Source organism: Coccinella septempunctata, chromosome 5 (genome assembly GCF_907165205.1).
Source record: "Coccinella septempunctata chromosome 5, icCocSept1.1, whole genome shotgun sequence".
Lineage (NCBI taxonomy): Eukaryota > Metazoa > Arthropoda > Insecta > Coleoptera > Coccinellidae > Coccinella > Coccinella septempunctata.
The window spans coordinates 14,461,712-14,489,072 of NC_058193.1; the positions used below are offsets into that span (position 1 = coordinate 14,461,712).

Consider the following 27,361-nt stretch of genomic DNA (forward strand, 5'->3'; position numbering starts at 1 on the left):
GCTCCAAGAATCAAAACGAACCGATATTCTGTCTATTATGGAGCGGATGTTCTCCATTTTTGTTCGATAGTTTAAAATGGCCGACCAAGAAAATTGATGAAAAGGGTGTATAGAGCAATGTTTCAGGAGTAGTAAGGAAAATTTTCGGTTCATTCTGAGACTTCTAGATCCCCAGCTCCAAGAATCAAAAGGAACCGATATTCTGTCTATTATTGAGCGGATGTTTCCCAGTTTTGTTCGATAGTTTAAAATAGCCGGTCAAGAAAATTGATATAAAGGTTGTATAGAGGAATGTTTCAGAAGTACTAGGGAAAATTTTCGGTTCATTTTGACACTTCTAGATCTCCAGCACCAAGAATCAAAACGAACCGATATTCTGTCTATTATGGAGCGGATGTTCTACTTTTTTTTTTTTCGATAGTGTAAAATGGCCGTATACCTGAAACATTCTTCTATCCACCTGTTATATCAATTTTCTTGGACTGCCATTTAAAGCTATCGAAAAAAAATCTGCTCCGTAATAGGCAGAATATCGGTTCGTTTCGATTCTTGGAGATGAGGGTCTAGAAGTATCAGAATGAAAAGAAAATTGTCTTTAGTACATCTGAAACTTTCCTCTACACCCTTTTTATCAATTTTCTTAGCCGGCCATTTCAAACTATCGAAGAAAAATGGGGAACATCCGCTCCATAATAGACAGAATATCGGTTCGTTTTGATTCTTGGAGCTGGGGGTCTAGAAGTCTCAGAATGAACCGAAAAGGGTATAGCCGGGTTTATATGGAAAATCTGCCCCCGCGACTTTTCCGATTTAAACACAAGGGATCGATTTGATATTAAACAAAAATAATTCAACCCGATTTTCAGCTGTTTATCTCCAACGGTTTTTGAATTTTTCGAAAAAAAACTGTTTTTTGTATCAATAAAATAAATGAATTTGGTATTATATTAAATTTTTATTATTAAATAAATCATGTATTCTCAGTTGAAGAATAGTTTTCTACATATTTTGTTCGCATCATAAGTGTTTCTATGCATGAAACATAGTATTTTGAAAAAAAATAGTTTTAATTTTTTTCTATTATGTTCCACCACTTCAAAAAAAATGAAAAATTTCATGAGGTTAGATAACTACGAAAGACATTTTCTGACAAAGTTTCGTGGTTGACACTTTTAAGTAACATGAAAAAAAAAAATTATTATTTTATATCTGCTCTCAAAAATCAGATTTTCAACTGAGAATCATAATGAAATGTCTTCCTTATCACTCTTACTACAGAAAACGATAAAAAAAATCACCATCAACCAATTTTGAATTTTAGTCGAAAAAAAAATTTTTATTGAAAAAACAGTTTTTTTCGAAAAATTCGAAAACCGTTGAAGATAAACCTGAAAATCTGGGTGAATTAATTTTGTTTAATGTCAAATAGATCCCCTGTGTTTAAATCAAAAAAGTCGCGGGTGCAGATTTTCCATATAAACCCGGCTATACCCTTTTCCTTAGTACTTCTGAAACATTCCTCTATAAACCCTTCAAATCAATTCTCTTGGCCGGCCATTTTAAACTATCGAACAAAATTGGGGAACGTCCCATCAAAATGGTCTATCTATCACGGATAATAGACAGAATATCGGTTCATTTTGATTCTTGGAGCTGTGGGTCTAGAAGTCTCAGAATGAACCGAAAATTTTCCTTACTACTTCTGAAACCTCCTCTGTACACCTTTTATGTCAATTTTCTTTCAGTAGCAATAATAAACGTAATCATCAAAAAAACGATAATAAACTCAGAAACCCTAAAATGGTCCGATTCTCACTACCTGCCTATTTCGAAAAAAAAAATGATGATTGGTTCATATTTATGGAAAAATTTTCATTCGTCGTCTTCGCAAGAAATAGGTACCGATAAATGATTATGATCGCTCTGATATTTTCCGCCGCACCCCTTGCACATCCTGCAGCTACGTCCCTGAGTATATGTACTTCAAAAAGCGATTATGATGGATTTTGATAAAATTCATAGAGAAAAAATTCTGTGATTTTACCTCAGGTTCACCCAAACTTCAGGTTTTGACTAACCCTTAACCGGTCCGATTATTCTAAAAAAAAACAAAGAACTGAGCTTCATTCTTTAATATATTGGACGTGCTGTTTTTCACTCCTTTGTTGCCTGTTACCTGTCAAAGTAACCACTATTCAAACTACATAGTCGCTCATCCTTCTTACCTGTGTTGGAAACGTGCCAGACAAACTTGCAGGTTTTATGTTTTATGAAATGATGTGCACCTGGCTGTTGCGGGCTCTTCTACCGACACTTACCATTTGAAACTCTTATATCGTTAGTCTTGTAGATGTCGCAGGCTTATCATAATATCAGTCTTATTATAATACGCCTAGGCTTTTTCAATATGACTAGGCGAATTGTGAAACTAACAAAGTAAATGAAAATCGGACAATATGACTGATTATTTAAGACGTGTTATAAAACGCCTGACGCTTCTTAGTTTTATTGTTATTTTACGTGATGTTTTTAGAATTTGACTGTATAAAATACGTCGTATTATAATACGATTGGCAGTGTACCAGGCAAATCATAGAAATCCCTTATAGGACAAAAATATAAATAATTATAGTTAATTGAAACGAAGTACTGCAGTGTGTAGTTTATTAAACTTCAGTTAAGAACCGAGCGCTTTCGACAATGTCATCATCAGGGTTCCCTGGAAGGGTAACTATGATTATTACAAGAGATAGAATTTATTTTGATAATTACCCGTCCAGGAATAATACCACAGGCGGCATGCGGAAGAGTCAATGCAAATTAAAACCTGAAACTTTAAAACTGAACGCTAGAATCGGGTCCAGTTTTTGCCAGTAGGAACAAAACGAATACAAACGCAAATATCTGTCATTCTATGACAAGACAGATAAGTGACCTTCAAACGAATGAAGGGTGACTTATGACAGATGAAACAAGTGGCACGCAAATCGGTGGTGCCACCTTACCTATGAACCTTACCTATGAACAAACACGATGTCAACAAACAGACGACAAACCAATATAGCACACTAACAAACGTTAAAATACGTGTAAAGCAATGAAATAGTCATATTTTAAAAAATCATATTTTCAAAAAACATCATGGGAGTAGCCTCTTGAACAACGGGGTGAAGGTGTTATTGAGGTTCACTTGTGTATTTACGCATTGTTTGTTGGACTGCATTTCTCGGCTGATCTCAAGATCTATAAACAGGTTCATCTTGATGTTGTACTTATTGCCCGTAATGTTGTGTAGAACCTCTGAGTTCCGATTTGGGCTGAACTGGTGTTGGGAAAATGCGAGATGATGGCCAAATGTTGATAGTTGGGGTCTAATCAGATGTTCCTTTATTCTAGTGGATAGTTTCCTCCTAGTCTGGCCCACATACGATGTGTCACAATCACCACAATTAAGTTTATATACGCCACTTAGGTCCAGTTTTTTGACATTGTCCTTTGAGTTCACTAATAAGGAGCCCAGCGAACGCACACCAGAACAGGAGATGTTATACCCATCAACAGAACGCTCGAGGACGTGAGATATTGTCTCTGACAGGTGGCCCATGTATGGTAGAGAGCAGTATTTCAAGTTGTCCATAACATCTGAACTGTATGCTAAAGTTCTTCTCTGTTTTTTTAGTACACTATTTTTTATCATATCAACTACCCCTGGGTCATAACCATTGTTCAATGCGATTTGTTTAATTATATTGAGTTCTTTCTCTCTGTTAGCTTGAGATAAGGGGAAGTTGAGGGCTCTATGAACGTAGCAACGCAAGGCTGCCATCTTATGGCTTCTGGGGTGGCACGATTGTGCTGGTATTATGTGATCCGTTTGTTTCTTTTTTCTATATATCTCGAAAGTCAAGGAGCTATTTTCTATCTGGAGATAGTGAGATCGAGAAAGTTTATGGATCTGTTGACTTCCAACTCGAGAGTGAATTTTATCCTCGGGTGCAATGTGTTGATGAAGTCCAACAAAGCATGAGCATCATCAGGAACGCCGTCTAGGATGACGAATATATCATCCACGTATCTGTACCAGCCCAATATTATTCTCCACCTTATCATTATGTACGCCTCAAGCTTCTCGAGAAAACGGTCAGCCAGGAAGGAAGAGGGGGAGGGAGAGGGGAACCATGGCCAATCCATCGATTTGTCTGTACGCAACATTGTTGAAAACGAAGAAATCCTGGGATAACGCGAGCTTCAACAGAGTAAGGATGTCGGTGAGCTTGGAGTCAGGAACGTCATGCTCACGGAGCAACTCAGAAACTAGGGGAATGCATTCCACTCTAGGTAATGACGTGAAGACGTTGCAAACATCAAATGATAACATGATATAGGTATCCTTCATCTCGAGGTCCCGCAATTTATGTGTCAAGTCCATGGAATTGAGTAGGTATTGAATATTTAGGTTTGTAATCGGTGATTGATTTTATAAAGGAGTTCAAAAAAGGGGTGAGATCATGTACTTGGGTATTGCAAAATGACACCACTGGTCCTATTGGGATATCCAATTTGTGAATTTTTGGCAATCCGTACAGCCTGGGAATTGCTGGATTACTGGGTAAAATGTGTAGTTTGTTGTGTTCTGTAAGGAATTCTTCACACATACGTAGATGTTCTTTGGCTTTTTCAATGAAGGTATTCAAAGGGTTGTTATTGAGCTCCTGAAAGTTATTTTGTGAAAGAAAAGTTTCTACCTTGACGATATAGTCTGCTCTGTTCATAATCACTAAGCAATTACCCTTGTCTGCCTTAGAAATAATCAATTCATGGTCAGTGATCTTCTTTTTTACCTCCCTCAACACTCGAAACTGTCCACCAATATTCATACGGTCCGACCCCCATTTCACGACGTCTGAGTTGGAGTTGCTTTCGTTGGGTCTCAAATTCTGCTTCGGTGGGAGAACGGATGTGTCGGCGCTCCAGGAGTTTTCTATACACGTTGATTGTGCTATAGAACGTCTTTCAAACGACCCAGACTTCAAGAGGTCCCTCAGGGATCGTTGTCTCGCCCTCATTCAGCGTGGTAAGCGTGACCGTATGAATATTGGTGGACAGTTTCGAGTGTTGAGGGACGTAAAAAAGAAGATCACTGACCATGAATTGATTATTTCTAAGGCAGACAAGGGTGATTGCTTAGTGATTATGAACAGAGCAGACTATGTATATCGTCAAGGTAGAAACTTTTCTTTCACAAAATAACTTTCAGGAGCTCAATAATAACCCTTTGAATACCTTCATTAAAAAAGCCAAAGAACATCTACGTATGTGTGAAAAATTCCTTACAGAACACAACAAACTGCACATTTTACCCAGTAATCCAGCAATACCAAGGCTGTACGGATTGCCAAAAATTCACAAATTGGATATCCCAATAAGACCAGTGGTGTCATTTTGCAATACCCCAATACATGACCTCTCCACTTTTTTGAACTCCTTTATGAAATCAATCACCGATTATAAACCTAAGTATTCAGTACTCAATTCCATGGACTTGACACATAAATTGCGGAACCTCGAGATGAAGGATACCTATATCATGTTTTCATTTGATGTTTGCAACCTCTTCACGTCAGTACCTAGAGGGGAATGCATTCCCCTAGTTTCTGAGTTGCTCCGTGAGCATGACTTTCCAAGCTCACCGACATCCTTACTCTGTTGAAGCTCGCGTTATCCCAGGATTTCTTCGTTTTCAACAATGTTGTGTACAGACAAATCGATGGATCGGCCATGGGTTCCCCTCTGTCTTCCTTCCTGGCTGACCGTTTTCTCGAGAAGCTTGAGGCCTACATAATGATAAGGTGGAGCATAATAGTGCGCTGGTACAGATACGTGGATGATATATTCGTCATCCTAGACGGCGTTCCTGATGATGCCCATGCTTTGTTGGACTTCATCAACACATTGCACCCGAGGATAAAATTCACTCTCGAGTTGGAAGTCGACAGATCCATAAACTTTCTCGATCTCACTATCTCCAGATCCGAAGATAGCTCCTTGACTTTCTAGATATATAGGAAAAAGACACAAACGGATCACATAATACCAGCACAATCGTGCCACCCCAGAAGCCATAAGATGGCAGCCTTGCGTTGCTACGTTCATAGAGCCCTCAACTTCCCCTTATCTCAAGCCGAGGGGTGAACCGGTCATGAAAATGTTGTACACCACAATTCAGACAATTCACGCAATTCCTATAATAGCATATAAAACAATTCAGACAATTCAACAATTCACACAATTCAAGAAAATTCATGGCAATTCACGGCAATTCAATACAATTCATGGCAATTCAATACAATTCATGACAATTCAATACAATTCATGACAATTCAATACAATTCATGACAATTCAATACAATTCATTGTTATGTATTTTTTTTTTTAATATATATTTTGGGAATTTTCTTCACATCAAACTATGAGAGGTCTGAAACCACTCAATAATATGTCTTATAGATATAGCCAGATAGTAGTTAAGGCTAACTGAGGCTAGCTTACAGAAATTGCTTCTATCCATGGATATCCTATACTTCATTGTTTGATGTACTATTAACCTCCCCTCATCAACATAGTTATATAGTTATATAGGCTGATTCAAACAACTTTGAAATTCAACTGAATAAATTGTTGTGAAAACGAACTAATATAGGATAAGAGCATTCCCTTCCATAACGACAATTGAGGTATAAAATTGTATGATCCGAAAAAATACTTTCAGGTAAATTTTTTAAAATTCCTTCAGCAAATGGCTCTAGAGTTATTCTGTGCATAAAATCTTTTTGGTCAAAATGGGCAACCCTAATATTGAATACAATAGAGCGTACCCGTTCGTAACGACAATTTTTGTAGTTTTTTCCAAATTGAGTTATAAAATTTTATGGAGCGAAGAAATACTTCTAGGTGGAATCTTTTGAATCAGTACCTTCTATCAAACGCAAATTGATCGAGTAGTTGAAAAAAATGGTTACTGTGCAAGCTATTAATTTTAAATCATACATCAACATGTCGAGTTGTTTTATGCAATTTTATGAAAGTATGTGAAGTACTACAAAATAATAACACAACTTACCAGGTTTCAGAAACATGGTGAGTTGAAATCAAGATTGTGTTCTCATGAAAGTTGTTCGTTCAATTTATATGGAGCTTACAGAATAACCATCAAGAGATTCGACACACGTGCTGAAATATCTATGTCTACTTTTTGAGTGCTGAAAACAATTATTAATATCATCAATTCATCTTCACTGATTAATCAACTAAAAATATATCCGTCTCCGAATTGCCCAATTCGGTGATCCTTAGTGTGTACCTACATATCTAGGAATTCATTCAACGCGAACCTTAATTATTACATTACTAAAGCACTATTGATTACAAATGGTATAAGCGAAATATATGATTTATATATTATTTGAAACATTAGACGAATGTTTCAAATAATTTTTATTTTAGACTTGGAGAGACATCTCCAAGCCAGTCTCCAAGTCTTAGATGAACCTCCGAATGATCTTCGTCAGGTTGAGAGGGAAGAAGCTGTGAATATATAATTGACATTATTGCAATCGATATACCGATATAGACCGACATTTCGACATCTTCTCAGAAATTATAAAAGTGTTAAAAATGAGGTTGAAATAACCAAAATTATATGATATGCATTGAGGAAAGAACGCCCGTTCTTAACAATGATTTTAATGGGTTATTCCCAACAGAGTAATAAAACGGTTTCAACCAAAGGAATCGTTTCAGGTACCTGCTATTGAACGCAAAGAGATCGGGACCAATATTCACCAATATTGTTGGTGAATAGTCCCTGTATAGGTTAACAATGTGTTTTGATGACTGTTCATGATGTAAAATGTTATATCGAACCAATTTACTCTATTCTCAAGAGTGCACATGTCTCGAGAAAATTTGAAATTTTTAAATTTGAATCCCTCCAGGCCCCCCGTACGGGCTGACAATGAGCTTTGATGATTTTCATTGGTATAAATCAAGGTATGAATAATATCCGATTGCACCATATCTCATTCTTTTTCCAAGAGAAACTCAAATCCTAAAACGAGCAGTAATATCTTTTTCAGAACTGTAAGAATTGTATACTGAACAATACAGTTATACTTAGAGCGCGGCGTTGACAGATTGTAACTGTGGATGAAAGAAACTTGGCTTCACACCCGTAGGAAATTATTGTGTATCAATAAGAAATAATGAAAAAATTAGATGTTGTATAATTCTTACCTGCTCAATCTTATATCACATTAATTCAAATCACAGAATACAGAAATTAAACTCGGAGTTTGCACTATTGCGCCGGCAATGCCGGCATGCGACTATATACATGTCTACATGAATATGACTATATACATGTCCATGTACATGTGCAAACCTCCCTTTCTGCGTCCTAATAGTTGGACAGGTTGGACACCTGTGAATTGCAAGACAGCGAATCGCCCAACAATTAGAAAATGCATTGCAATTCATAACAATTCCAGACAATTCATGAGAATTTTCGAACAATTCACGGAAATTGATAGTTCAGAACAATTCTTTATAATTTACGACGATGGGCAAGTTTCCTAAAATTCCAAAATCGAATTCAAATTATTTATGGAAACCCATTTCCATTAGTTATCCAACACGTAAGAGATTCGCTTCAAAATTCAGATATACACCCTTCGAAACTTAATAAACATTCGATTGTGTTAAAGCGTGTGACGTAGAATGCCCTTACTACAGTCTAGTAATTTTTGTCAATTCGACACCAGTGAAACCGATCAAAAAAATATAGAATTCCATATCCACCGAAATATCCACATATTACAAAAACATTTCTGAATTCTATACCTTAGAACATATCCATGTTCTATAAGAGAGCTCTTCTGAAATCACAATTTCCCACCGAATGCAATGTGTCAAAATTCTAAAAAAATAAATTTCCATATATGTATTTGAGTTATAAAAATTCTTAGATTTTGAAATTTAGAAAAATAGTCCACTCTCCACAATTCACGACAATTCTCAACAATTCCTGACAATTCTTGGCAATTCACAACAATTCTTGACAATTCACCACAATTCCTGGCAATTCATGACAATTCTCAACAATTCTTGGCAATTCAATTCAATTTATGACAATTCCTGCAATTTGTACACCACAATTCACGACCGGTTCACCCCTCGTCTCAAGCTAACAGAGAGAAAGAACTCAATATAATTAAACAAATCGCATTGAACAATGGTTATGACCCAGGGGTAGTTGATATGATAAAAAATAGCGTACTGAATAAACAGAGAACAACTTTAGCATACAGTTCAGATGTTATGGACAACTTGAAATACTGCTCTCTACCATACATGGGCCACCTGTCAGAGGCAATATCTCACGTCCTCGAGCGTTCTGTTGATGGGTATAAGATCTCCTGTTCTGGTGTGCGTTAGCTGGGCTCCTTATTAGTGAACTCAAAGGACAATGTCAAAAAACTGGACCGAAGTGGCGTATATAAACTCAACTGTGGTGATTGTGACACATCGTATGTGGGCCAGACTAGGAGGAAGCTATCCACTAGAATAAAGGAACATCTGAGTAGACCCCAAATATCAACATTTGGCCATCATCTCGCATTTTCCAGACACCAGTTCAGCCCAAATCGGAACTCTGAGGTTCTACATAACATTACGGGCAATAAGTACAACATCAAGATGAACCTGTTTATAGATCTTGAGATCAGCCGAGAAATGCAGTCCAACAATAAATGCGTAAATACACAAATGAACCTCAATAACACCTTCACCCCGTTGTTCAAGAGGCTACTCCCATGATGTTTTTTGAAAATATGATTTTTTAAAATATGACTATTTCATTGCTTTACACGTATTTTAACGTTTGTTAGTGTGCTATATTGGTTTGTCGTCTGTTTGTTGACATCGTGTTTGTTCATAGGTAAGGTTCATAGGTAAGGTGGCACCACCGATTTGCGTGCCACTTGTTTCATCTGTCATAAGTCACCCTTCATTCGTTTCGAGGTCACTTATCTGTCTTGTCATCGAATGACAGATATTTGAGTTTATATTCGTTTGTTCCTTCTGGCAAAAACTGGACCCGATTCTGGCGTTTAGTTTTAAAGTTTCAGGTTTTAATTTGCATTGACTCTTCCGCATGCCGCCTGTGGTGTTATTCCTGGACGGGTAATTATCTAAATAAATTCTATCTCTTGTAATAATCATAGTTACCCTTCCAGGGAATCCTGATGATGACATTGTCGAAAGCGCTCGGTTCTTAACTGAAGTTTAATAAACTACACACTGCAGTACTTCGTTTCAATTAATTATATATTTAGTGTGCAAAACAACCATTATTCGAACAAATAATTATAGGTTTTGATTATTTATCACAACATGGTCCACCCTCATCACATTTCATACAGATTCAAGACAGCTGTTTACAGAGCAGTGGTCCTCCCAACGCTTCTTTACGGAAGCGAAAGCTGGACTCCCTACAGGCGACATATTAAACAGCTTGAACAGACGCAGCAACGTCATCTAAGACAGATAATGCACATCAGATGGTTCCACAAAGTTTCGAATGCAGAAGTCTTGCAGCGCGCGAGTTGTACAACAATTGAGACTCAAGTAACGAGGGCCCGACTCAGATGGAGCGGCCACATTCTGAGGATGCAAGACACAAGACTCCCCAAAATAGCTCTATACGGCGAACTCACTGAGGGAGCCCGGAAACCAGGAGGCCAGTATAAGCGGTTTAAGGATACACTACATCAATCCCTAAAATCAGTTAATGCTAATCATAACTGGGAACAACTAGCGTTAGACAGGTCACAGTGGAGGTCTTTGGTCCACAGTTATAGTGGAGAATCGAGAAGGATACAGCGGCGGCCAGATCTGGTTGGAGACTATCCATGCCCTGAGTGTGGAAGGATCTGCAGGTCACGGTTGGGTCTCTTTAGTCACAGGAGGGCACACAGTCGCAACTAGCACTAAGAAGTTACAAGTCTGTTCGAATTTTTTTTTTTTTTTTCTTTTTTTTTTTTTTTCTTCTTCTTTTTGTAGATTCATCCCCGGTAACGGGATACAGCAATGAATGAATGAATGAATCATATGGGATTTGATTTGGTTTACGAGAACACTCTTTGAGACCCTGTCCTTCAAATTTTGGAAATAATCTTAAAGCTTTCCTTGAGGAAATTACCCTATTCTCTGGAATATTAATCAATTCATTACTGTGGCAATCTCATCCCTCGAAACCATCGGTTTAACAGTCAATGGATGGTACCAATTTGGTGGTTTTTACTATGGTTCCTAAGATATTTTTGGAATCCAGAGGTCCTCTATCTAGGAACTTCTATTGCTACGGTTTGACCTATCTCAAGAAGTTTCAATTTCTTATTATTCACGTTCAGCATTTTTTCTGCAGTCTTCTTTGTCCCATTATATCGCACTATTACTACTCTTTTTTTGGTCATTATCACTATTCCTTTATTTGTGCATAAATTGCACAATTAGCAATTAGCATGTCAAGCCGTCAGTCCTTTTACCATACGACGAGTATAATCAATCAGAATCCAAAGTATCCGCGCGTTTTTGAATTTTGACAATAATAAAACTAATCAGCAGCAGGCGTATTATAATACAAATTGTGAGTCAAACTGTGAGATCCTGTATTATTGCTGTGATATTGCAATATGCCTAGTCGTATTGAAAAAGCTTAGGCGTATTATAATATGACTGATTTTACAATAAGACTACGACATACATAGATATCATAATTGTATGATAACTATGACGGAAAGATCACTGCTATTTATATGCGTTAATATCGAATTCCTATATGTACATAAGAAAAATCTAACAATTTTTGAATCAATAAGAAAATTCTTTGCATCTGCAATCTTTATCATTATATCCTTGATGTAACTATACTTCAAACATCGATTATGATGGATTCTGAATAAAATAAAAAAAAAAATCTGTGTCACACTTTTTGTGTGATTGTAAAACGGCTAACCTGTAAAATTTCCAACCAAGGGTTAACCTTCGATTGTAAAAACACGCGTTAGAGGAGCCATCAATGGCTACCTTGGTGTACGTTAAGCAAAGCTATCATTATGAGGCCCGCGGAAAAATATTTTTTCTTCTATGTTTCGAACAAGTTCATTTCCGACAATTTTCTGACTCATATTCGCAGATGATTTATATTGAGAATTTTTGTTTTCATATCTGTGCATATTTATATTATTTTGCATGTTGCAGTCCACGGGATCCCCAGGTGGGTTATGAGCAATTTTTGTCTAAATTCAAATGTACGTCGAGCGACATTCCAGGTTGAACGTTATAACAAGTAGGAATCGCAAGTTGAAACCATGGATCACCCGCGGATTGATCAATTCCATACGTCACAGGGATTTTCTTAAGAAGAGATTGAAGGATAATTCTGATTCGGAAAAGGTAAGAGAATACAGAACATTTAGAAATCAACTCAAAAAATTAATAAATATCACAAAGAACAACTTCTATGAACAAAAAATCTCAGATGCACAAAATAACGTTAGGAAGGTTTGGGAAACAATTAATCAAGCTACTGGCACTGAAAGGAAGGCGAAAAATCCAAAAGTTTCTTTAGAAAATGAACAAGGTGAAGCTCTGACAACAGAAAAAGATGTAGCAAATTATTTCTGCAGATTTTTTAGTAGTATCGGTGAACACATGGCAAGTAAATTGAGAAAATCTGATGAGGTGCCAATTCAACGCATATATAATTGTGATTCTTTGTTTTTGAATCCAGTAACGGAGAATGAAATTACAAACATAGTTAATCATTTAAAATCAAATTCTTCTCCCGGTCCAGATGGAATTTCGGTGAGACTTATCAAGAGCTGTCATCCTTATATTCTGAGGCCACTTGCACATATTATTAATTTATGTTTTGAGAGGGGCATGACACCAGCACATTTCAAGGAATCATTCACAATACCTACCCATTTATAAATCAGGCTGTAAGAAAGAAGCAACTAATTATAGACCTATAACACTTATTAACAATTTCGCTAAGATATATGAACATTGCTTGAAGTCTCGATTACTAACTTTTATGAATAAGAATAAAGTTTTGAGCGATAATCAATTTGGCTTTCGGAAAGATATCAGTACTGAGGACGCTATTCTTGAGCTTATGAAATCAATTATTTCAGCAAGTAAGAACAATAACAAGTCCTTGGCCATCTTCTTAGATTTGGCCAAGGCGTTTGACACTGTTAATTTTGAAATTTTGTTGAGCAGACCTGAAGCTGTTGGGGTCCGGGGTACTGCTCTGAATCTTTTTCGTAGTTATCTTTATGGAAGGTTCCGGGTAGTGAAAATTGGACAGCATGAGAGTGACCCTTTTCTGGTTTCAATGGGCGTCCCGCAGGGCACCGTTTTGGGGCCGATTTTATTTTTGGTATATATTAACTTTTTGGCAGATCTGAGGATGGATGGAAGGGTTATTTCTTATGCCGATGATACTGTCGCCATCTTCGAGGGTCAAACTTGGGCAGACGTCTTCCTGAAGGCACAGCTGGGCATGCAGATGATATATGGGTTCCTGAATAATAGTCTCTTAAGTCTGAATAAGACAAAGACAAAATTTATAACTTTTTCTGCTACGATGGTAGATCAGCCAAATATTGATTTCTTGAGGATACATGAGGCGGACTGCAGGGATTACACAGAGTGTGATTGTGGTGTCATAGTTAGAGACAACGTGGTGAAATATCTGGGAGTTGAACTCGACCAGCATTTAAACTGGAAAGAGCATGTGAATAGCCTGGTAAAAAAACTTAGGATTGTGGCCCATAAAATGTACAAACTTTCATTTATATTGGATAGGAAAAAATTGGTGTACATATATGGTGCTTTTGTCGAGTCTATTCTCAGATATGGTGTGTTAGCGTGGGGTGGTTGCTACAAGAATGCCCTTGATCCCATAGAGAAAATGCAAAATAACATTTTGAGGATCATATTAAAGAAAGGGCGTCTTCACCCAACCGCCTCACTTTACGAGGAAGCTAATGTCTTCACTGTAAGAAAAATTTATTTATACAGGTCGATACTCTCGACTAGGAAAAATTTAGTAGTAAGATGTTCTCCTGGCCCAACGAGAGGAGCAAATCTTCCGGTGATTCCCCTTTGTAGAACCAATTTCATTCAGAAGAATGTTTTCTATTATGGACCAAGATTCTATGGCCTCTTGCCAAGAAATATTTTGGACGAAACAACTTTGTCGTCGTTTAAAGCACAATCGAAGAAGTATATTTCATTAAATGCGAAAGATTTTTTGAAGTTTTTTTGATACCTAGCTGAATTTTAGCCGTTTGTTCTTTTTTTTTGTCTCTGAAATGATACGATATTTGGTCTCGGTCTCTCAGTTATTCGGTTTACTCACGTGGCTTAAAAAAGGTTAATTTATTTTGCGTAAAACGCATTAATTTGCACAGATACCTTGGGCTCTCGTGATTCGGTCACACACGAGCGCGAGCTCAGGTGACGGGTTGCTGGGGCTCGAGGAAAGAATAATTAAGTTAGTTTTGAAATGTATACCTGATAAATGGACTGTGTGAATTGTTATTGTAGAGAAGGGAATAAATAAATAAAAAAATAAATAAATAAAAAAAGTGAGTGTTCGTAAATTAGATAAGATAATTTTTTCACAGGTTCTTCTATAATCGTATAATGCCTTACGAGTCTTAAAGTTTCGCTGTTCAAAGAAGCATCAGCGTCTGTTTCTAAGATCCTCAATTTGACGAAGCTTATCATAGCATCCTTTTCTACAGAAGAATGTGCTTCCCGTGAACAATACCCCATGAGCTTGCATAAGAGAACACCTTCCTCTACATGTGGATGTTGTTGTTTTAACCTTTTGATGGCTTGTGCTCTTGCTGCTAACATCGCTACCAATGTGCATTCGCTTGCAGAAGTCTAGTAAAAATAACATGAGATAATTATGCCAGATTCCATATTCGCGAATGCCAACCTGTATCACACCACCCCCTCTACTCTCTTCTGGATAAGAAAGGAATGCATTCGGTAGACCAATTGCTCTACCTGAAATATTCTTAATTGGTATTTAGTTAATAATTTCAGAGATTTCTTACCAAACCAATCCAGAACAATTGTTTCTAATTCTGTGCATGCTGGAGAAGCGGCCTGGAATAAAATTAGTTGAATGTTACAACCGAACACTATGGATAAAAATTATATGTATTCAAAACACAAGGCTCATATATCTGATTCGTTATTGATTATGATAAAATAAAAGAAGGAAAGGGCTGTAGTGAAGTTTCGAACAGTAACAATAAATCAAATAATTCTATTTTAAACATAGTATGATATCCTGGGGAATTATTTATTTTACGGTAACCATATTAACCATTCATCTGGAGATGAGAAAGTCTTTATCTCATATTGGAAAATTCAAAAAATTTTTATAAAAATTTTTGTTTACAACTTGACCGCGTTGATGAAACCAATATCAATATTCATGTCACCTGTCCGGAAGGTCTCAGTGGAGGGCTACTTTTCTGATATTTTTGAGATATGTTCTGGTGTGCCTCGGGGCTCCCACTTGGGACCCTTATTGTTTTTAATATATCAACAAGATTGCAGCATGCTTTACGAAATGTAGATGCAGATTGCAGATGATTTGTATACAGGGTGTCCGGGGAGTAACTGTACATACTCATACCAGCGATAGAGTTGGATTAGCTGATTACGGATTGACTATAAAAATTTAATTTCTGGATTTCCCTAGAAAGCTACAGGGTGATTTTTCAACTTCATGGAAATACTTAGTCCATCATAAAATCCAAACTTATTGACGGATATTATTGAAACTTAGGAGGTTATTGACACATGCTAAGGTTGAGTTAGAAAGATATCAATTACTCCATTATTCCAGGGCCGGACTCATTAATCTTCATTCAAAGTGTTCAGGGTAAAAAAAACACTTTGTATTTCGAATTACAAATAAATGATTCGCTTTATAGAAAGAAGCTAAATTATGCTTCAATTTTTGGTACAGCTCAAAGTTGTCACATCAACAATTATTTTTTTATGAATTTCTTAATTTGGATGAAGTTCGAAAATTGCAATTTATTTACCTGAACAGGACATAGTCGTCTTGTACAGGTCGAAAATAAATAATAAATATTCTTAAAAAAGTCACTGAAGGTGAAGAAGACTATAATAATTTGTTGATATACTGGGTGGCCACCCCAGACGCGGATTTCACTTTGAGGGAGTAAATGAAGGTATTTTGAAAAAAAAATTGGTGATGTGTATAGGGTATACAGAAGCATATTTCAAAATTATTCTTATGTATACCGGGTGTTCGACAACAATGATATAGACCAAAGTTATACTTCTTCCAGTCAAGAGAACAGCTGATGAACAGAATAATCAACTGTTGCGATATTTTAAGAAATAATGGCGATATGATTCGGAAGGCTGTATCCAATTTGAAAATTCGGCAAGAGAAATGTATACAAGCTAATGGTTTTCATTTCGAACCACTTTTGAAATATTGTTGACTCAGCAATTCATTCGTTCCTATTTTTATTTTTATTAGGTACTCTTTACTGTATTTTAGTTTTTTTCATTTGTTATTGTTTCGTTATTGAAGTGCTCATTGAAGCGCTAAACTTTTTTGTAAATTTTCTACTAATAAATTTGCATTTTATATTCAAACATGAGATTTTCAGTTCTTTCCATGATGAAAAATTCAATTCATCACTTTATCCAAATTCAAAAATTCATAAAAACATAATTGTTGATGTGACAACTTTGAGTGATACCAAGAATTGAAGCAAAATTTTGCTTCTTTCTAAAAAACGAATCAATTATTTGCAATTCGAAATACAAAGTGTTTTTTTTACCCTGAACACTTTAAATGAAGATTAATGAGTCCGGCCCTGGAATAATGAAATAATTGATATCTTTGTGACTTGACCTTAGCATGTGTCAATAACCTCCCAAGTTTCAATAATATCCGTCAATAAGTTTGGATTTTATGATGGACTAAGTATTTCCATGAAGTTGGAAAATCACCCTGTAGCTTTCTAGGGAAATCCAGAAATTAATTTTTTATACTCAATCCGTAACCAGCTAGTCCAACTCTATCTCTGGTAAGAGTATGTACAGTTATTCCCCGGACACCCTGTATAATGAAGGGTATTTACAGGGTCTACAGTGTTGAGTGAAAGTTCTCTTTACTTACTACAGTGACCATCAATTATACTTGAATTCGGATAAATGCAGGGTAATCACATTCACGCGTAATATCAAAAAGATTAACTTTCCATATAATATTGTTGATAGTCTCTTGTCTAGAGTAGATAGTTTAAAAGATTTACTAGTCATTTTTGATTCTAAGCTTCCTTATGACCGTCACGTGGATCAACTAGCTAATTCGTGTTGTAAAATTTTGGGCTTCATAACGAGAATAAGTAGGCACTTTTCGAACTTGAAAACCTTCACCATATTGTGAAACTTCTATGTCTACAGTAAACTCAACTTTGCGTCAGTTATTTGGAGTCCAAGATACTCAGTATATATTGCCAGACTCGAGAGAATTCAGAAGTTCATCTCTTTCAAATTCAACTTCCGTTTAACACCTAGAAATCCCGAAAACTATCTTTTACGGTTTACACAATTTGGATATATTTCCCTTGAAAATAGAAGGATCAGTGATATCCTTTTCTTGTATAAGCTCCTCAACAATGTTTATGACTCCCCTATTCGCGAATCCAATTACCGTTGAGGGCGCTGCGAAATGTAAATAAACTTTGACGTTTGTCAGTACTCTCTTCAAGATTTGTACGGCCTAACAGAGTTTTTCTAGTAAATCAAGATATTTATCTAAATTATTGGAAGTGAATTGATTGATTTAGTTTCTTAAAGAAAGACCAAACATTCTTTGGAAATACATCATTTGAAAGGGATGAATTGTGGAATAAAATCGAGCGATGATATTGGTGATCCAATTCCTATTATTTCACAGATTCTTTCTTGAAGTAAACCTAGATAATAATGTTGAGGTAACATATACTGAGTTTGTGAAGGAGGTAGAAAATAAGCATCTTGATAAGTAAAGCGTTTATGTGGAAGTTTCTTTTTAAAATATTTCAATTCCATGTTATGATATAGGTATTCTTGATACTGAAATATCAAGAGACATAAATATGATTAAGCTCATGGAACAAATTTCACAGATGAGAAAAAGCATTCATTTGGAAGTATGAAAATTATGAAATTGTATTTCTAAATCGTCAATTGGATTTAGCAGAAAACTCTCGCAAAGAAAAATCGTTCAACCTAACTCCTGCCAGTTGAAAGCATTGGTATAAATACCTTTTCCAATATTTTTTCTGAATCAATATTTCTATTCAGAAACCCAGACAATAATCCCAATATAACCTCTCCAAATAATAATTATAATACTTTGTTGGACAACGTGAGATAAGAGAAAACATAAGAAACAAAACTTATTTTGACTTTGCAGTACTGACAAAGTAGTTTCGGAATTCAGTCGGCAGAGGGCGTCTAGATTTTTGGATTCGCCAATCTTTCTTTAGTCAATAGCTTTCTATGTTCCGTGCAGAGTTCTTAGAAGTAGTGAAATGTTCCATATTCCCTTTCGTATACCAATAGCTCGATGAATTCCCCTCTATGCAGGGTAATTAGATGCTGTAACTGTTTGGGTGATTTGGATTTGTTTAATCTTATGTCGTTAGGATATTTCATGCTTACTTTCGTTTTTACTGTTTGGCTAAATTTTAGTTTTTCCATTCTTTTGTTCCTTATACTATTCTTGTATATATGTAAACATAAATTGTGTTATTTTTAATAAAACCACCATTGTATTATTATTTTTTGTGTTCTTTTTTATAGCAGCTTATAGAGTGCGTATGACTGACTCAATTAATTTCAAAATTGCAATTTTCTGTCATTGAATATTTCATTTCGATTCATTGTATTTAATTTACACTTGGTAGAAGATATAGCATTGTTTTTGATTCCATTACAGGTCAGTAATTGGAACTTTGTTTATGCTAGTTTGTAGATAATATTTGAAATATTGTATCCATTACAGGTTAATGACATCAGAAGAACCTATTTCTTATAAAAAATAAAGAATTTTTTACATTCTTATAAATCAAAAACTCAGGCTATTGATCGTGAGATAAGAAGTAGGTAAGCTGAGTGAAATGCCTCTTTCCATGAGAATCTGTATCGCACTTGAAACACCAAGAAATAGTAAGAAAAATATATTCAAGTTCAAATGGATCCAAAATATTGATACGAAGATGTATTATGAAATACCAGCTGACAAACAGAATCCAAGTGATCATTGTGCACTCTTTGCTGTTCAGAAAGTGAAGAATATTTTGAGTTCAATAAAAACAACGGGATCATTCCGCGCATGTGTTATTCCACTTACTACTGAATTAGAGCAACTATATTTCGATGACGATGGAGATGTGATTTCCAAAGAGGAGTATTTACAGCTGACATATTCACCTGTATATGAAACAAAACCTGAGAAAGAACAGACAGTGCTTTCAGAATTGCTGAAGAAGATTAAAGAAATGAATATTTCTGTTAGCAACAAGAAGGATATCAAGGATATAAAGGATAACTTCGTTCTCAACAATTTTGATGGAAAAAATGCATCAGTTACGTCATCGTTGGAGACCTTTGAGACTCAATGCTCTCGATGTGGAGTAGAAGCTGATGCAGACAAAATACTGACTCTACGTTTGTTTCTCGGAGGAACAGCTAAAGAATGGTTTGCTTCTAAATTAATAGTATTAGGTTAGAACAATTCTTTTGCAACTTGGAAGAAGAAGTTTTTGGATAGCTTCTGTGAAACGAGTTTAGATGAATTTAGGGAGGCATATTCATTTAGATACATGGGTGGAAGTTTAGTTGATTATGTTTTTCAAAAGGTAAATTTGTTGCTGAATCGGAACAACCGACATTTTGATTGATTTGATTGCGATAAATTTGCCAATTTTTGTTCAGGATAGAATTAATAGATCAGAGGTTAAGACTTTTGAGAAACTAATTGGTGAATTAAGAAAGTTGGAAAGTTTAGTCAAAAATTACAGTAGTCGAATTAACAAGAATAAAAGCATGAAGCAAAATAATGAACAAGTATCTTTAAAAGGAGCAGATGAAAAGAAACCATGCTCATTTTGTGATAGGAATGGTTTTCCTGGGCGACTACATCCAGAATCTTTATGCCATTTAAAAATAAAAAATAATAAAAAGCAAGAGATTGTGAATGGTATTATAAGGACAGTGAATAATGTTGGGGTACAGAATACATTGAATGAAACTGTAACCGATTCAAGAAAAATTGGTTTGCCACTGATTAAATTGAGAGTGTTCTTAAATAATGATGAATTATGTGGGATTTAAGATTCAGTTTCAAATGTCACTCTTCTAAATTCGAAAGTGACAGAAAAATTGAAACTCAAAATTTAAGATGATAGGAACACGTTTATTTATTTATTTATTTATTCATTCATTTCTACAACAGGAACCTCAACAGAAAATCCAATAACAGAGGTTCACAATGATTACAATTTATGAAATAATTTCACACTCTATGATAAAAACGTTGACAAAAAATTTATACAAAGCATCGAGCCAACTACGAACAGACAATTTAGAAAAAAAAACTGCACATCAAACAAAAATAAGAATAGCCAAAATCAATTCTTTTCGGAATCAAGACATGTAATTTCTGAACAGATATGTCGACAGCCTTTTTTTGAATGTTCCCAAACTAAGATTGAAAAGGTCAAGATCATTAATATGCCAGTTGTAAAACCGCAATATTCTAGGGAAAATCGAATGATAATAAAGATTAGTTCTAGATTTAGGGATCCAAAACAAACCTCTGATACGACCAGGATACTGTGTTACATTTATAGTGAACACGCTCACGGATAACTGAAAAAATTATTTAATATCTTGTACAAGAACATAGCATCAAGCAGCGCCCTCCTTCCTTCCAGACTCAAAAATTTGTGTTCAATTAAGGAGCTTCCATAATCTCTAGGTGAATTGTTCGGATTAAATCTATAATTCAAGCTTTTGATGAACTTTTTTTGAACACGTTCTATTCTGTTAATATACTTATGGTAGTGAGGGTTCCAGATTCGGGTAGCATACTCCAAGCTGCTTCTTACGAGAGAAATATACAGTGTTCTCAATGTGAGGGCGTTCTTGAAATTTTTGGTGATTCTTAAAACAAAACCGAGCATCCCGAAACTCTTTCTAACCACCGCATCTATATGAAAGACAATTTTTTATCCAATAAAACCCCGAGATCTTTGACGAAGAGGAAATACGACACATGTTTGCTACCATCCAATTCAATATAAGATTAGATTAATTCGATATCACATCGTTAATTCTGCTTCCAAATTAAATTAAAATAATAAATATTTCAAAAAGCTTCTAATTGAATCCTGAATATTATTTAAGTTCAATATTCATGTTAAAACGGTTTCAACCACAAAATCGTTTTTTTGCTTCCGATATTTTCGAGTTTAACATCGGAAATAAATTCGATACGTAGTGGTGATTTTAAGTCATTGTTACCAGTAGCGTAGCCTTCAGAGGGTACACAAGGATAAGTGTGATCCATTTGTTAGCAACCCTGACTCCAAGGATCCTCCATTTCCATGTTCGTTTGTCGAGCTCGATCACTCTGATCATGGATAGTGGAGACATCATCAAGGTCCATCTAAGTTGCTCATAAAGGTAAGAATTTTCTTATTGCTTTGGGGGACACTTATCCTTTTCATCCAGTGTTGGGAATTAATTAATAAATTCAAATATATACAGTCCACTCTCTGAGTTTTTGTTTTATGATATTCAATCTATTTGAATTGAACAGCACTTCAGTTTTCTTTCTTTTTGAAAAAGAAGCTGAATTCCACCCAACACGTGCTGATGATTTTCGATAAGTGCTACGAAAGAAGACGAAGAGTTTTTCCGTATATATAAATCAGACAAACCAACTTAGAAGATCATTTACTGAAGACATTTCAACAGGTAGACAAATCTTTTGGAATGGCCACAACATTAGATGCAATTATTAGTATATTATTCAACGAGCGGTAATGTAGGTCATAACTCACGCAGATGAAGTTTGCAGCGCGAGCCGTAGGCGAGAGTTGCGATAAAGTTTGGCACCAAATTAACATATTCAAAACGGAACGGACGGTAATTTTGAAATTTATTGTCAGGAGGTGAATGGCAAGCACTTCGAACATTCAAAAAGTTTTTTTTTTAATTATTTTCAATAAATTTTTTCTACTAGTAAAAGACCTGTATTTCTTCTTTTTATAGATTTTCATAAAAAATACGTCATAAAAAGCAAAAAGAGTTATCTAATACAAAGTATTTCATTTTATTTCTCACTATTAATACAAATAACAACGATTTATTTATTTGAATGGATTTTTCCCAAAAGTACAAAAAGACTGAATTTCTTCTTTTTACAGATAATTTTTACATGGAACCCGATATGGACAGATCCGAAACAAGGTGCCCTTTCAGAATCTGCAGAAATATACAGGGTGTCCCATTTAGATAAAAAAAGTTTTGTCATTTCCGGTTAAACCGGAAGTATCTCATTAATGAAAATATGCTCATCAGATGCATTGTGGTCCATTACACTCAGCTGCCAAATTTAAAAAATATCGCCCGTTTTGTTTTAAAGATATTAATTCGGTGCCAAACTTTATCCCAACCCTGTATACTTTATCTACGACTTCAACAATAAATACTAAGATACAAGTACAGAGAAAGAACTTTATTGACAAATCTCAATAGTTACCCATAACAATGCTATAAAAATTTTAGTTCAAATTTTCGGGCAATAAATTCTGTATGGTACATTAGCAGCTTGTCATATCGTGTACATAATACTTCATTTTCATTATCTGAATTAATTCTTTCCAGCAAAATATTCACAATAGTTAGGTATCAACTTAATTTCAAAACGTCAAAATTATTGAAGTGACATTCCTCCCCTCAATAACAATAATGGACTGTTCCCTTTCGGCCAACCGGCTTGTAGAAGAAGCACTGAGCCACCCTGATATTCGGTTCGTAAATAATTCCATTACAGTTTACGCAGCTATCGAAGAAATCATGAAATTCATTGAACAGAGCGAACTTTTAAGAACTGTCCAAATTTATGTGATACGGTCCTGCAAATCGAATGATATTTGATTGCAGTTTTCTGGACCCTCATGGACATTATCTTCATTTCAAATTTCGGATGAATCGATTATTCCGTTCAGGAGTTACATTGATTTTAATTTCCATTCATATTTGAAAAATATGAATCTAGAGCCTCTAGATACTACTTATGGGGTTTTTCGGTTCTTATTCGAGACACCCCGTACAAAAGCAGTAATTTGGGAGTTTATCCTCGACATTAAATCAACATTTAGTAAAGTCCTTCATTTGAAAAGATTGTCAACTACCTATTTCGATTTTTTCAATTAGATTACTCTTAGATGCGCCACCTTATTGTGTTAACTTATGTTCCTAGAATAACTCTAATTTGTTAGTTCACAACGAGGAACAAAAAAGATTTCTGGTGTTTCAGTAGGAGTTTCCATGAACACATGAATCTCCCTTCTTCTGGCGTCTGAACGTCCTTTTGATTCAAGCTTATGAATTGAATCTACCGAATTGATTATCCACTTAGTAGGTAGATCAAATTTCAATATTTTTCCATTTTGCTTCTAAATTTGAGATGAAGATTGACACAAACATCAATGTGAAAAAACTTTCTTATTAACTAAACGGCAAATGACGAAATATCTTACCCAAGAAAATCCAATACATCCAATTCCTGCACTCAAAATTTCCGCCATTATACTAGGATAAGAATTGCCCGAAGGAAAATAGGCGTGAAATCGTGGGTGCTGCCAGTGAGTCACACCAGGCATGATTTTATTCTCTATATCTTCTATTATGTCTTTCCATTGCTCGGGAAGTTCAGGAGCTTCTTCGGGGATTAGTTTTTTCAAATACCCTGGTTCGATATTTGGTGTCACCCTTCGAGACTCAATATTCTCCAGATAATTTTTAATGTACTCTATCATCTCTTTGCCAAAATAGCTGAATTCTTGTCCGTTCATATCTGGGAATAAAATTGAAATATAAAATATTAATTATTATTGAAACTAGATGAAATTCCATAATTGTTTCAAAAACTGAATTTCATGATTTCCACTGATATGAGTTCATCTTTTTCCACCTGGACATGTTACAGTGATTGATGATTGATGATGACTCATATAAGTGAAAGTTTTTTTTTTCAGTTTTTAGTTTAATTATTAATTTATGAACAATCATGGGTTCAAAAATACCCATTATAAACATTAACTAGAAAGATCATGCCTTAACAGGAAGGAAATGAATAAAATAACAAGAATTAATTCAGATGCATACCACCCGCCGATATGAATATCAGCAAGTGTTACGATATGAATTGAGCCAATTTGCCATCGTCAGGGCCACTAAATAGAGAACGTTCCACCGAAGAAAAACAGATGCTATTGTCTTCGTCTGGGTTGCGATCTGGTGGGGATTGCATCGGTTCTCGTTTCATACTAGGTGGCGCTCTGTTTTACTCGATAATACTCAGTAGCGCGTGCCGGTAAGGAATAAGGGTCAGTCAACGTCAAACCTTTTTCTATTAGTCCCGAGTGAGATTTTGACAAGAGCAGACGTGCTATAGTGCTATAAAAGTGAAAGCGGAAGAGAAAGTCGAAGTGAAAGTGCCCACTAGCCAAGCTACGGAATATTTGATTCCGTCTGTGAAGTTTGTGTAGGTTCTATATTTGTTATCGGAATTTTAATTTGTTAAAATTTTCAAAGTTGCTGTTCATCTGCCAGTGCCCAGGTCTTGACTCTTGATCGTTGATACTGCATAAAACATCAGGTGAGCTTATTTTTCGTATCTTTTTTCTGACTTTTTCTCATAGCGTAGAAAACTTTTGGCTTTATACCATAGTTTTATATTGGACTATTTCAGTGAAGATTCCTGAATATTTAATTATTTTCAAATTGTTTGATATTTTGAGAAATCTGAGTATGAAACCATGTCGGAAACCTCAGATAATGAGGGTTTCTATATGGAAGCGACCGATGCTGAAGGACGGCGAACACGAGGAGCTTGTAAAGCTCAGGGAAGAGAATGGGCAGTTGAAAGCTCAAATTGTCAAATTGACTGAAACTGTGTCACAGTTAGTCAATAAGATGCGCCTCTTGAGGGAGGAAATGACCCGCAATAATATGCCGAAATCGCCCACTTACGCCGCAATCACAAAGCCGGTAGCGGGTTCCAAAAATAATTTCCTTAAAGGAATTGTTTCACAACCCAAAACAAGGAAAAATGATTCAACGCAGGTTGCGAAGGCCCCAAACGCGCCCCCAACTAAACGCGCGCGAAAAGAAAGCTCCTCTTCTGATGAGGAGACTGTCAAGAAGGCAACGGAAGTGCCTAAAAGAGATAAAATTCCACCCATCACGATGATGGGCACCTCAAATTGGGTAGAGATATCTAAAGCTCTCTACACAAAACGGATAGACTACAACCGCGCAACTGTAGTTAAAGGCGGTGTAAAAATCATCGCGTCAACCGTAGATGATTTTAGAAAAATCACAAAATTCTTCGAGCAGCTTGGTAAAGAATTTTGTACCTACCAAATGGAGGAGGAGAAGATGATATATGCCGTCATTAGGCATTTACCAATCGACGCTGATCTTGCGTTGATTAAGGACGTCCTGATATTCCAGGGAATATCAGACGCTGAGGTGTCCAGAATGACATCGAACAAGACGAAGAAGCCCATACCTCTCTACCTAGTTAAAACCCAGAAAAAGGAAATCTTCGAAGTGAAGCGACTCTACAACGTCTGTATTGTGGTTGAACACAAAAAGAGGCCTGAAAGTCCAAGCCAGTGCTTTAGGTGCCAAAGGTACGGACATGCACAGAACAAATGCCTCTTCCCGTGGAGATGCGTGAAGTGCTCAGGTCATAGCAGCAATGACTGCACACTCACCAGAAAAGGTGAAAAGAGAAATGCCACATGCGTCTTATGTGGAGAAGAGGGCCATCCAGCTAGCTACAAAGGATGTAGCGAGTTCAAGTTGGTGACCAGAAAGAAGAATTCCCGAAAATCAGCTGAACAGAAAAAGAAGGTTACAAAAACAACAACCTGATATTATAGCCCTACAGGAAACAAGAATAAACCGGAACAGACGACATATGGAACATATGGATGTGACAGAATTACAAACACCATAGGAGGAGTAGCAGTATTGGTGAGAACAGATCTGAAACACTACTTTAGTAGTAGATCCGACGCAACACAAGGAAAAACAGAAAAAGTGACGATTGTTGCCGAATTAAATCGGCAAAGAGTCGAAATAACCTCGGCGTATAAGCCACCACAAAACAATTCATTGGAAGAAGAGATGAACAACATGTTGGAAGGATCAAACCCGAAAATCTCCATCGGAGATTTCAACTGTAAATCCCCATTATGGAACAGCATAACAGAGAATAGAAATGGCAAAAAACTCAAGGATTTCGCCGAAAAACAAAATGCCATAATGATTGGACCAGAGCTACCGACATATCTTGCTTTTGGTAGAGGAATACCAGATGTAATAGATATCGCGATATTGGAAAATATAACTCAAGAATTCTCGATTGAAACTTTGGAAGATGGAACCTCAAACCACAATCCCGTGGAATTGACAATTGGAGAAGAACCAAGAGAAAAACTGCTGGAAATAAGAGAATAAACCAATTGGGCTAAATACAGCCATTTAGTACAATCGGAAATAACAGAAATTCCAACAATAAGCACTCCAGACGATCTGGAATGTGCGGTTGATAAACCGGAAGAGATTATATTGAAAGCTTACGAAAAAAGCACGAGAAGAGTGAAGAGACCAGCATCAAATCATCCATATGGCTATATGCCTAAAGAAGTAAAAGAACTTAAACGAGAAAATCGAAGACTCAGAAGAATATATCGGATGAATAAAAATGATCTGAATAGAAGGAACCTCAACCGACATAGCCAAGTTCTGAAAAATGCCCTGAAAAATCTAAGAACAAGCAGATGGAACAAAAGGGTTCAAGAACTGAATACAATCGATCATTTTGCCTGGGGAATGCAAAAAAGCCTACGAGAGGAAAATTCCACCC

The 27,361-nt window shown here is 36.0% G+C and overlaps 2 protein-coding genes across 3 annotated transcripts in view; one reads left to right on the forward strand and one right to left on the reverse strand.

Annotated features, from left to right (window-relative positions):
- The window catches only part of LOC123312907 (aromatic-L-amino-acid decarboxylase), a 602,665-nt gene that overhangs the window by 405,645 nt on the left and 169,659 nt on the right, over positions 1-27,361 (reverse strand). For both annotated transcript variants that reach the window (XM_044897485.1, XM_044897483.1), the window contains exons 2-5: positions 23,961-24,277; positions 15,198-15,249; positions 15,077-15,147; positions 14,785-15,021 (exon numbers count right to left, since the gene is read on the reverse strand). In XM_044897485.1, coding sequence (XP_044753420.1) covers positions 14,785-15,021; positions 15,077-15,147; positions 15,198-15,249; positions 23,961-24,275 — 675 coding nt within the window. In that variant the 5' untranslated portion in view covers positions 24,276-24,277. The remainder of the gene's footprint in view (positions 1-14,784; positions 15,022-15,076; positions 15,148-15,197; positions 15,250-23,960; positions 24,278-27,361) is intronic.
- Positions 19,055-20,408, forward strand: LOC123312909. The gene is made up of 2 exons (XM_044897487.1): positions 19,055-19,126; positions 19,193-20,408. Exon 2 carries the CDS (start codon positions 19,308-19,310, stop codon positions 19,917-19,919), a length of 612 nt encoding a protein of 203 aa, XP_044753422.1. The 5' UTR covers positions 19,055-19,126; positions 19,193-19,307; the 3' UTR covers positions 19,920-20,408.

Coding starts and splice junctions, on each gene's coding strand:
- LOC123312909 (XM_044897487.1), top strand. CDS start 19,308: ATGCCTCTTTCCATGAGAATCTGTATCGCACTTGAAACACCAAGAAAT.